The sequence below is a fragment of the Apteryx mantelli genome, chromosome 3, assembly GCF_036417845.1.
Source record: "Apteryx mantelli isolate bAptMan1 chromosome 3, bAptMan1.hap1, whole genome shotgun sequence".
In the NCBI taxonomy this organism is placed as follows: domain Eukaryota; kingdom Metazoa; phylum Chordata; class Aves; order Apterygiformes; family Apterygidae; genus Apteryx; species Apteryx mantelli.
In genome coordinates, this window is record NC_089980.1 from 58904739 (window position 1) to 58917544 (window position 12806).

A 12806-nucleotide genomic window follows, 5' to 3' on the forward strand; every position below is an offset into this window, starting at 1 on the left:
CCAAAAGGATGTTTGTTTCTTCTTGGCTGGTCTGGCTTTAACCAGGCTCAGTTCCCTTAATCTTCATAGCCTCTTGAAATCTTGCTCTGGTGTAAAAAGGTAATGGTTCAGAACAAAGGTGGGATTGGTGCTACTTGTGGTGATATTTGCTCAAGTATACTCATTTAAAAAAAATTGTCCAGAGGTGCTTGGCTTCTGCTGATTGAAGGATAGTTTTACAGGTGTGTTCATTTACTACAACTAAAAAATGGGGATAGTCACTTCTGTAGCCCAGTGAGGAGGCTAACTGAAAAAGGCTTGTCCCTGGGCAGCCTCAGGATTCTTCAAAAAGCATTTAACAACCATGGAAGAATTCAGGATGACTGCTTTTAGTCAGAGACATTATGTAGTTGTAGATAATAGATTATTGCTTTTATCTGCATGCTGAGAGGGACCTTTGTCTCTAAAATGAAATACTCTTGATTAGGCACAGAATAATAGCCTTTTCACTGAATGTACCTGGTTGCTGGTATTGAATGGCTTACAGTTGGCAAAAGTTGTTATTTTCTTTAATGTTAATGATAGTGGATTATATTTCCTTTTTCTTACTTGCAGTGCTTAGTAATGAGCCTGTACACTTTTAGACTTGTCTGGAAAAACACTCTCTGCAGCAAAGTGCAATGTCTATTTTGTGTTATTTGATAACCTGTCTTGGGGGTTTCTAACCAGTATTGCAGCTGATGTTGAATTGGGGAAAGTAGTGAATAAACTGTATTGTTGTCAGGGGAATCACCTACCCTTACTGTAAAAGACATCCTTGTGGCTATTAGAATGTTGTCCTTGATATACACAGTGCAAAGTGCACTTAGTGTCATTTCAGTTCTGCTCTGTTGCTAGATGTAAACAGTTTTGTGTAATCAAAGTTTTCTGAGGAGGTAGCTTTTTTACTTTTGTTTAAAACTTCTCTACCATTTGGGATTTCTGCTATGTAATCACTTTTTTAGTTTACTCTGGCCATAGGAGTAACTCATCCCAGTATTTATTTCAATAATTTACCTTGTAGAACATGCCTCCATTAACTTAGGAGTAGATACATTGAAAGTTTTCCAGCTGCAGGCCCTTTAAAGCACAAATAGATAAGAAGGGAAAAGTACTCTTTGAAAAAGGCAGCTGGACTAGCAAGAAACTATACAACTCTGTGTTACTACTCCACCCTTAAGGCTTTTGATATTAGCATTCAAAGCATATCCTGAAGGTATATCTCAAAAAGCCCAGAAGGAGAATGTCACTGCTCTTCCCCTTGGCTAGAATTAACTGAGACCTCTCAGGTTTTTCTTGATGTGTTCAAGAGTTCGGAAGAGGCTGGGATCTTTCCTTTTCATTTGTTAAATGAGTATCATTAAGTATTAAGCATCAGCAGTGAATGATGCTCCATAGTCAAGGCAGATTTTATATTTGGTGCCAGAAGATGAGAGGCTGTATCCTCATTCATATTCTCCAATGTTAGCCCTGGTACAAGCTCCTGGTGTGAAGCCATGTTAGGAAAATCATTTCCTTAAAGCAGCATGAGAGATCTTTGTGACTGCAGCATTCATTTAGTTGTGCAAGAGCCAATCTCTGCTGCTCTTCCTCCTCCAATATAAGCAGTAGTTTTGTTCCTGGCCTTCCCAGGAGATGCATTGCTATGGAATGGTGATCTGAGTTGTAAGTGGAAATACCCATGGGGAGTAAGGGAGGTTCTGGGTTTTAATGCCAGTCCCTTTGAACCAGAGCTGCTGCCCTTACTATCTTCCAACCATTGGCAACAGTTCCTACTTTGATCAAGTTACCTGCGCATTTCTTGGGGTTTAGCTTTTGCAATGAGCATACCTAGAGAAATGTGAATACTCATTAGTCTCCATTTCATTTTCTCCTACCTCAAGCTGGCTTCTGATGTACTTGCTTGGATGTAAATGAGCACTGTCATCTCTCTTTGAGTGGCCAGCCATTGAATGGGACATCTCTGCTTCTTCAAAGGTTATAATGAAAACTGCACCATTTCAGGACCTGCCTGAGGAGATGGCTTGTTGTCTTACACATCTCTCAGTGAACTCAGGCTGTTCATGTACCCACTAGCAACTGGAGTGATCCTTCTTATTAGCCAGCCATTGACACAAACAGTGATTTCTGCACAGAGCCCTCAAACTGGACAGCATACTGCTCAAGCCTGCCGAGACTACCTTGGCAGAGCTTCCTTTTGTAAGTACAGCTCAAATTGTATCAGTGGCCTCATGGAGGAATGTTTCTAACAGCTGCAGTGTGGCCACTGAAGCTTTGTATGTACTCTCTCCTTCTAAACTACACTGTTCTGGAGATGCCTAGAGCTAATGCAGCTCTCAATAAAGCAGTCTTGTAATTACTGTTTGTGTGAAAGACTCCAAGACTTGCTTCTAGGTAAACGTGTGGGCGTTACTGTGTGAACTCTTTACTCAGAGACAGAAAAAGTTCTTAGAAACATGCAGTCTGTGTGTATGATTATTTCCCTTTCCCTCAGAGGCCTTCAAGAATATCTTAAGAATTCCATAGTTGTGTGTAAGGTATGGTCTGACTGGCACTGTATCTTCCTGCTCATGAATTGCACATAAAGGAGGCCAGGCATAAGCCTGTGAACACTGCAGAGGTGAAAAAGTGCCTCCAGGTGAGTAAAATTTTTGTACATTCATTACATAAATATACGTATGGCCTACACATCTCTAATAATTCAATTTATTACTAAACCCCTTTTTCTATGACTTCCTGTTATTAGTTTACTTGTTTCTTCCAACCTTTATGTCACTATGTTGAGCACAATACATATTCTATAGCAAAGGAGTCGGCCATTTTCATATTTTCTGGTTAGTGTAAAAAGTGATCCAGTTCAGACTATAAAAATGGGGCTTTTTTACAGTAGCTTCAAAATTTGAAGAGCCATCTCTCTCACATTTCACTTCTACCCCCAGCTAGTTAATTAGCTATCCTCTTCCTTTTTTCCTTCTCTTAGTCTCCTAACTTTTCTTGTGGATAAACTTCATAGTCTGCAATTGGCTAAAGATCCTATAATGAAAACATTTCATACATTTATAGTGTACCTCACAGATTTAAGTAACAAGACTACAAAGAAAGGCCATGTGAAGCTGAAAAACATAAAGTTATCCCTTTTCCATCTGAAAACCCCTTTTTCTCCCCTTTCATATGCATGTGCCTGAGTTCACACTTTAAGCCAATCTGGTAGTTGGTATGTGTAATTTGACTTACTCTGCTGGGAGGCACATATGGAATGCATTCAGATGAACTTCAGCCAAAAACTTCCACTTGTGTTCTGCTGCACTAGAGCTGTAGTGCTGTGGTGCTACATACTGATCCTCTTGCCTTCACGCTTTACCAGGGACTCTCGTTCCTGTTTCTGTGTATGTAGCGGACACACAAACTTCAGAACTCGTAACCCGTCATCAGTTATAGAACCAGTATTTTAAAATCTACTTTTTAGTAGATCTACTTCTATAGCAAGCAGATATCTTCTCTATTTGGTTAAAACATATAATTATTGGGCTTACTAATATTTTCCTATAAATCTGTTGCTTGGCATTTTTTATACACAGTCCTCAGTTCTTGCAATCATGATAGAAATGTTACCTTTCTATTAATGAGTAGCACTATCCCATATGTAAATCTATTCCTTTCTCCCAACCTACCTCTAAAAAAAACCTTATTATTGAGATGTAGTTTCTGGGAAAAGCTTAATCTGCAAAGCAGATTTGAATTTGTGTAAAACAGAGTGGGAAGAGTGAGATGGCATGAGAAATTAATTTGAAATGGGAAAGATCAGGACCTGGTAAGTATCAAATCTGATATATAATATTGCTAAGTGAGCCTGTAATTTGAGATGTGATAGTTATTACTAACCTGATTAGCAGCTGATGTATGTGCAGGCATGAGCTTTTAAAGCTAGTGATAAAAAGCCTTGCAATTGGAATGTTTGTTAAACTATTCTCTGTCTCTTCCAAGTTCACTTTTTTGTTTATACACAACTTTAGTTCTGTATATTTATTTATCTTCCACAAACACAGAAAGGCTTAAATTTGGGTCATGGAAAATAGACATCAATGTTTCTAAAAATGTTCACGTCGGTGGGAAAGAAGCTGTTGGTGTACGCCTTCACCTATGTGGCTGATTTTGCCAATTATTAAATATCTAAATGCCTCTAACTGCTATGGAAATTTCCTATATTGACAGCTTCTTTCCCAGTTATTGTTAAAATGCTAGCATTATGGTATAAAAACATGGCATTTCTGTTTTTTTAACCTTTTTATGTAAAACTGGTTTGATCTCTAATACATATTTAGCACTGCATTGGGCCAGGCTTTTATTCACATAGAAGAACTGTATAGCTATCTGTTGCTCATCTCTGTTCTATCTTAATCTCATTTTATGTTTCAGGTTTGATATTTATTATATTCTATGTATTATGTGCACAATACTTTCATTTTTGTTATTTCCCTTTCTCAGCTATTATGTTTTTATTTTGCTACTAATACCATAGCACATATGATACCATCAAACCCCTTTTTGATTCTGGACAAACAAAATAGGCTTGATCTGCTTCTGAAACTTTCAGTCTTGGGTTTTCCAGCATCTTCATAAAGGTAATCCAAGTTTGTTTGCAATCTTGAAGTGCCAGAAAGTTTTTTTCTAAGAAGCTAAAACCTCTTAACATGCTTTGTATTGCCATAAAATATTTTTGTCCCATATAGCTTGAGCTCCTTACCCCACTCCTAGCCAACTTCTTTCAACACTTATTTTGCTTTGGCAGTATACTCATTAGGCCTTTCTGTGAACTGACTTAACTCACTAACCTGGGGGAACAAAAAGAGGAATTAATTTTTGTCTGAGTTAATAAATTATTCCACTCATCAAGAGCCTGATGAATGCCAGAGCTGGCAGGTGGACAGAGGCAAGAACATAGCCAGGAACAGGACTGGGAGAATAAGAATATGCATTTTAGGCTCCTGAGGCTGCCTAATGTAATTTCACCTAATTTTATAGGATCTCTTTCACTTTGTTAGGGAAAGCTAAAGAGTGTTCAATTTCCTTGAGCTTCCCTTCTTCCTTTCCACATAGTGTTGGAACATAAGAGATATTTAAGTTATAATTAATTATTTATTCTGATAACTTTATACCTAAATCATATATATCCTGTTAAGGTTTTGATTAAAAGTACAGGTAAAACAGAGTATTTAGTTACATTATTGTATTTTTCTTTATCATTTTTTTTTCTTGAAGCCAGGAGAACATAATCAGTTACATGCTGGTTTGACTTGATCGTTATCTCACATTAACATCCTCCTGGGATAACTTCTAGTAGATCTGAGAACCAGTGTTCACCTTGGCAGTCCTAAAACTCTTCTGAAGCAAATTGTTTTTTAAATGACTTAGAAGGCAATGTTGTGAGGAGAGAACAAAACTGAGACACATCATTGTTTTGATGCTGATTTGACTTCCTTCTTCAATGATTGTCAATGTTATAGGTGAAAAAATATGGAATTTGCACATAGATATTAATCTGGGCACTTGTACTACAGAGTAAGCCTAAATTCTTGCATATTTTCCTTTACTATCTTCATGTACGGATTCATGCTTGTCACTGACACTAGTGGTTCATAGGGTGTGGCTAGGAATAATCCTTGATTCATGAATCCGCTTTTACTTGCACATACAACCTGCAAGATTTGTAGTGAAGTTGCAGGTTAAACCACATTGAATCCTGATAGCGTTCCTCGCCCATGTGCCTACAGAACAAATAAATTCTCCTTCAACTCACTGAAAGGGTGTTTACTGAGCACCTGTTTACTACAGCATGAAGAACCATGGGAGATATCCCTAGAAGGCCTAAAATTACATTTTCAGAAAGAGTGCTGCAAAACCTGACGTGAGTTTGTATGGAGGACTAACCCTGAATGTGAAGAGATACCCTAATTAGTTTTCTACTGTTGAACTTCAATCAGTGAAAATTCTCTCTAATCTGTTGGTACATGAATTATATTTTAGAATGTCAGTAAGCAGCTGCATGTGTTAGGGATCCCAGTAGACTTTCATTCTCTCCATAAACTTTCAGTTCTCACTTCTGGAATGTATGAAATAAGTTACTTAATCATTCAGTAAAGTAATTACTGAAGTCTGTAGAAGAGGGAAAATGGCAAACAAATTTTTGGTTCTACTGCTTTGAAATACGCATAAAAACTGGAACTGTTGTCTTGCTGTAATCTAGCATATGTTATATTGCAATGGACTTTGTTAATTGAGGGAGGTGTAACAAGTTTACACTGACTTAATAAGTTATTAAAATCAGTTTGATACAAAAGCCATGTGAACAAATTAAAGGGGAAAAAATAAAAATATTTGCAAGGAAAAAAGGAATATTTGCAAGGAACAGGAAGTGCTTTAAAAACAGAATTTCACATCATGACAGGGCTAATACACGCAAAACATTTGTTAGACTTTCTCCAAACATGGAAGTAAAGCCTCAGCAAGACTAGGTATGAGTTAACTGAAACTATTTAGCTGAAAATGCTGAACCAGTCTAGATTTACTGGCATTAGGATTGTCCTGTTTTTAGTCAAATAAAACCAAGTCTGTTGGATGAACTAAACCTATATGTTGATTACAGTGCTAAACAAAAAGAACAAGAAGTTCAAAGAAGTAGTAAGAATAAACAATAAGTTGTGCTATTTTCAGCATCATCTTAGAAATACTAAATATATCAGTGTGGACAACGTGCATGTAGATTTTAGGAGTGGTTGAATTATTTATCAAGCATGTTGCTGAGGTCAGAAAGATAGTGAAAAATATTTTCTTGTTTTTAACAGCTTTCCTGAAAGGAAGCAAAATGTAACATCATTCATTCCTCCCTTCTGGCTAGTTAATGCTCAGCATACTGAGTGCTGTTCCAAATAAATATGTGATTTAAAAAAACAGCCTGCCAATGTCATAATGATTAATAAAAACATTGCAACTGGATTTTCAATACAATTAATAGTGAAGTTAATAAAGTGCCACATTTTTGGAACTGGAGTTGGAAGCATACTAGGAACATCAAGAGAAAAGTTGGGGGGCAGAGGAAAAAGTAAAGCACACGGAAAATTCCCTTTACAGGAACATTTATTATGCTGTGACTATTGGGACTTTGGATTGTTACTAGAGTTGACATGTAGCTTCCAACTACAAGAGAGCAGAAGAGACTGATATATTTGTGTGTGCATGTGAAAGAGAATAGTAATTTTTACTAAAGATTTTGACTTAAGAAGGTTTTTTTGTTTGTTTTTGAAAAAAAGGTCAAAACTCTTAGTGTAAGTAAAATCCCCAAGAAGAGCCAAATGAAGATGAAAGGTGATTGGCTACAATTACACCTTCAGCTGAAAATTTCACCCCAGGTCCCTTTCTGACAGAAAATGTATTTTCATTAGCATGTGCTCTCAGGTTTGTACTTAGGGATAGTGAAAGAGTGTAAAAGGGAGAGCAAGAGGACTTATTGCCATTGCACTTGCTGTCATACTTGTACTATCATCTATGTAGCTTCAGCATCATTAAAAACTCAAAGCTGTAACACATCATTCCCAGGATGCCCTCTGCAGGAGATTCACAGGCACGCAAACCCAAATTAGGTATCAACACCACCACAGATGTGGAAGAAGGACTTGTGTGCATGTTTTTTCCCAAAGATGATAATTGGTCTAACAAAACATACTACATTTAGCAAAGGAAGACTTTTAGGTAAAGGCTCAAACATGTTCATTGAATTTACTCATTGTCTTCTACCAAAAAAGACAATATACTCATTATGCTTATTACTGTTTGTGCAACTTTGAATGGGTCATGTATCTAAAAGTTAACAGCTGATAACTGGCTTTGCATATGAAAACCTGTGGTCTGCATTTGGTTTATCCCAAAATAATGACCTGAATATTCATTGTAAGTTCTCTTATATATCATATAAAAAGAGCTTTAAAAGAAAAAAAGGATAGCAGGAAGCTAGTGAGGAAGAGGTAGAATATTGTTCTTCTGCTAGATAGTCTTATTAGCTAATTTAATGTTCTTTGTTGTTCTTTTTCTACCGAACTTGAATGTGGCATTTACTTTTGATTGGTTCCAGTCAAGTAATGGTGCAGACAGAGCACCAAGGTACATGAGTGGCTGAATATATAATTTCCATTTTAGAGGAGTATTCAACATTTTGAACATTCCTCCACCTGAATTAGAGGCATTCAGCTTTTCACAGGTTACAGTTCAACAAGATGGGCTAAGCTTATCCTACAGCTTGCTGCCAGTGAAAGAAATGGTCCAGCCGAGCACTCCTGCCACTTCTCTGAATTGTCTTCTGTGCCAGTAGTGAGCTGAACCAGCTCCCTCAGGCTCAGGTGAGTGCCAGACCTGGCACAAGGAGTGGCAAGGCGGTGGGGCCAGGACAGGGAACAGGGGAAATGGAACAGCTTTTCTTCTGGCCATTAGATAACTCAATCATTAATTGATCTGCAACTTTAGGATCCAGTCTATAGTATATTTGTGATCATGTTCTGTAAAGGGGCTACAAGGTGTATCAGATATGATGTTCTGACAGGGAGAAAAAAGCAAACACTGAAGAAAGTACACCAATGCTAAACAGTTACTGTTTACTACTGAGAGTGGCCTAGGTACCTTTGTCCTGCAATACCATTACACCTTTCCAAATTTCTCTGTACATTATAACATTGTTGCATTATATTCAGAACTATGTTTTCAAATCCTCATGCTGGAATGTTTAAAAAGCACTATTAATAATCAAAAGAGTGTAGGTTTTTGGCAGCAGCCTTATCTTATGCCTTTACTTTTATCACCAGATAGTGCACTGCACTTCACAATGTTGTTTCTATTGTGTTAGGCCCAACTATCTTTGTACTAAAAGCTAACGTGTCTTGAAAGCATGGTGATACAAAATATCTATCCTGTAATACCAAATCCTTCAAGTGAAATTTCAGGGTACATCTAATCCAGGTATCTGTGGGCTGCCACTGAAAAGGGCTGTTTCCCTCTCCTTCCCCTTGCTGTGTATTCCCTAATGATTTCTTGAGGTGGATCTAGCATTGAGTCTTAGTGCATCAGTTCAGCAAGTTGATCTGACAGAAAACTATTCTTCCCTGCTCCCTCCCAGTTGTTTTTTCTTCCCATTGAATTAATTTGCTGAATTGTCTCACCTTGCGGACACCTGTTAACTAAATTCCATTAAGGGGAAAAGGAGGAAGTGCATTGGCAGAGGTGCAGAACAGGAATGCCCCTTGGCGGAGCAGCTGGGTTATGCTAGACAGGAAAGCACACCCTCAAAGCCTGTTGCTGAAGATGCAAATCATCTGAGTGCCAAAGAACTTTATATTACTTTGACTTGAAAATATTGGTGTTATCAAGGAAAAGATCAAAGAATCATAGCAAAGAGTACTAATATGCTGTCTGCCAGAACACACTTATGGAATTATTTAATATAAGGTAAAAGAAGCAGAGGAACAACACTAAACTAGCTGTTTATTTGGTTACTGTCATGACTGATTCAGTGTTTGTCATCTATATTGTTGGAATTAAATCTTCGTGAGGCTTCAAAATATCAAGCATATCAGAGATAAATAGAGAAAATGTCAGGAGACTTTGGAGGAATAACCACAGAACTGTGAGAAAGTATCAAATACTGCCGTATGTGGCATCCAGTGAAAAAAAACTACTGGAATGAGGTCTCTTCAAGGCTTCACAGGTAGGTAAAAAGCATTAATGCCATTCAGGACCATTGATCTCCTGATAACAACAGTCAGAACATTTTTTCTAACTCACAGGAAGACTCTCAGCTGGCATATTGCTAGCAGAAAACCCTTGAGAAGTTGTTCCAAAACACAGCAAGGGACAATTTTTATTTTTATAGTGATCATAAGTTTTAGCTTCAAGTTTCAGCTATGAAATCTGTCATACCTTTCTCCATGACACTGAAGAGCTCTTAGCAACTTTCTGTTCCCCAGGAATTGCTACTTAAGAATACAGTCAACTCTCAATTTTTGTTGTTGTTAATTACACATATTAGACACCTTGATTTATTTTTTTTTTGGAATTGTTATGGCTTTTTTCTGAATCCCTTTCCAATTAATTGATATTCTTCTAAAATAGTGGACATTGAATTTGAATGCAGAAGGAGATGTAGCAGTGTGAAATACTGAGGTAATATAATTCCTCTGTTCTATATGCTTCCTTATGTGAAACCAAGCATAATTCTAGTTCCTCTGGCCAGACAGCTGCACCACAAGAACTCGCTGTTACTCAGTAAGACTCCTACATTCCTCTCAGAATCACAGTCTCCCAGGAAAGCATCCCATCCTTTAAATGTGGCCTTTGTTCTTCAGCATGGGTCTTATGCTTATGTACAAAAACGCATATTGTTTGCTCCTTCTAAACTCATCAAGCAGATTTCACTGACACCATTACTTGAATCAAACAAACTAACAGTTTGATCCAAAAGACACCCAACCAACATAGCCTGGTAAGATCTGTTTGGGTAAACCTGCGTTATCTGGCACTGAATCCATCATTTTCTTTTAATTATTTATCAACCACATGCTGAATCAGTTATAACTGTATCTTGCCCCAAATCAGTATCAGACTGGCAGCTTTATACAGTTGTATGACTTCTCCTGTATATACTTTTTAGAAAAATATTATGATGACAAAGGTTGCTTGGGGGATTTCTTTCCCCCGACCAGTCTACTGAAAAGTTGTTACTATTCCAAAACTTACTGAAAACCTTAGGGAGCAATGCAGAATGCTCCCTGCTCAATGTTTTTAAAAAAAAATGGTCACAAATTATTCAGAGATGCTGACTGGGAATTAGTAGCTGCTACTTGACACGCTTGCCACTGCTCTAGTGGAAGGTACTTCATCCCCAAAATAAAACAGTGGACTTCGGGCGTTGGCCGTCTACCCCCGGCGGGCGCACAAACGGGTCCCCTCGGACAGGCAGCACCGCGCAATGGGCAGACGTGAAACCACCTGCCTCACGGATTACACTGCAGCCCTGGCGCTCCTCCTCAGGCAGACCGGGGCGCCCCCCTCCGGGGCACGGCGGGACGGCGCCCCGCCCCGCTTCTGCCCCCACAGGCAAGCCCCCCACACGCCGTTACAGCCCCTCTTCCCTGGGCCGACGCCTCGGCCCCTTCCCGCTTGCCTTTCCCCACCCCAGGCGGAGCCCGACGGCGGAAGGACAGGGACGTGCCCCCACCCGCGCCCCTCCTGCCGGGGGCTCCTCTAACTGCCACAACCGCCGTGGGGCATATTTGTCCAATCAGAGCACCAAACACCCTTTCCCCGCCCCCTCGCCTCGCGGCATGCTGGGAGATGCAGTCCAGAGACGGGAAGCCCACCCGGCGCAGAGCACCTTGATGAACTGCATTACCCAGAAATCTCTGGGGCGCCGAGGCTCTGCGTCTATTGCCCGAGAATGAGCCGACCGAGCAGGTTCGGGGAGGGGGGAGGCCAATAGCGGCCGAGCTAGGACGGCTCTGAGGGCTCGGGGCCAATGGGAGCGCGCAGCAGGCGGGAGGGGGCGGGGCGGCAGCTATCGGCCTGCGCCGGCGGAAGGAGGGCTCGCGGGGCCGGCTGCGCGCGTGAGGCGCAGGTAGCGGCGGGGCGGCTCCGCGCCGGTGCGAAGGGGGTGGGAGGCTGGGCGAGCCGGCGCGTGGGGCTGCCCCGGGGCTCCCAGCAGCCGCCCGGGACCGTCCCGCCCGCCCGGAGCGGTGGCTACCCGCGGCTGCTTGGCTCAGCCTCTCCCCCGACCCGGAGGCGTCACCTCAACGGCCGCGCGTAACGTAACGGTCGCGCCGGGGCCTGGCTGCCTCGGCTCCCGGCGGCCGCGCCCGTGAGGGAGGCGCCCCGCAGGCGCCGCGCCGTGTGCTGCGGCCCCGGGGCGGGGCGGGGCGAAGCGCCCGGCGGACTGGGCGGGGGCCTCGGGGCGCTGGAGAAGGGCCCGGGAGCGGCTCGCTGTGATGGCCGCTGGCAGGGCGGGAGGGGGTGTCTGCCGGCAGTCTGGCTTGAAGGAGGGCTCGTCCAGACAAAACCGAAAGAGCCTCTCAGTAATAAGGGTCGCTCCTGCAGCGCTTGTAGGAGTGCCAAGGGAGTGCAAGAGCGTTTACCTTTGCCAGGCTACAAGGAGTAAGACTGGGGGGACAAACCTTATTTTCCTTCAAAGTGCTGCTGGGCAGTAAAAAAGCACAGCAAGGTGGCCCGTTCATGAAAGCACTGGTGTGTATCTGTCAAGAATGTTGCTTCCGTCTCTGTAGGTCCTTGAGTACCTTGGACTCCATTTTCCCATGATGACTGCCTGGGTGCCTTCAGATGCATTGGGTCGAAGGATCTTGTGTGGCACTGAATATGCAACTGTGCGGTATGTTGGCAGTGTTCCTCCTACAGCAGGTAAATCTAATAACACACTGAATGTCAATTTTCAAATTCTAATGAGTTCTATGGGTGTTTAAGAAGGAAGGTAGGATGCCAGCAATAATGGATAGCCTCAGCATCATTTTATTTCTTGATTTTTTTTTTTCATTTTTAATTCTACGTGAAGTGTATAAAGTGCTGCTTCTACTCTAACACATGTTGATGTGTGAAGAAATGCTGTTTGTGCAGCCTGTATAATAACATTATCACAAAGGCAGCCCTCGGAAAAGCTTGCTAACCTCTTGTACAATATTCATAACAACTTTTGTTGGATGAGGTAGTTGGGGAATGCCAAAGGGTGAAGACCAAAACTGTTG

The 12806-nt window shown here is 41.2% G+C and overlaps 1 protein-coding gene across 1 annotated transcript in view; it reads left to right on the forward strand.

Moving 5' to 3' along the window:
* The first annotated feature begins 11614 nt into the window (after nucleotides 1-11614).
* The window catches only part of TBCE (tubulin folding cofactor E), a 35026-nt gene continuing 33834 nt past the window's right edge, over nucleotides 11615-12806 (forward strand). The window contains exons 1-2 of the mRNA XM_067293490.1: nucleotides 11615-11671; nucleotides 12333-12465. Coding sequence (XP_067149591.1) covers nucleotides 12363-12465 — 103 coding nt within the window. The 5' untranslated portion in view covers nucleotides 11615-11671; nucleotides 12333-12362. The remainder of the gene's footprint in view (nucleotides 11672-12332; nucleotides 12466-12806) is intronic.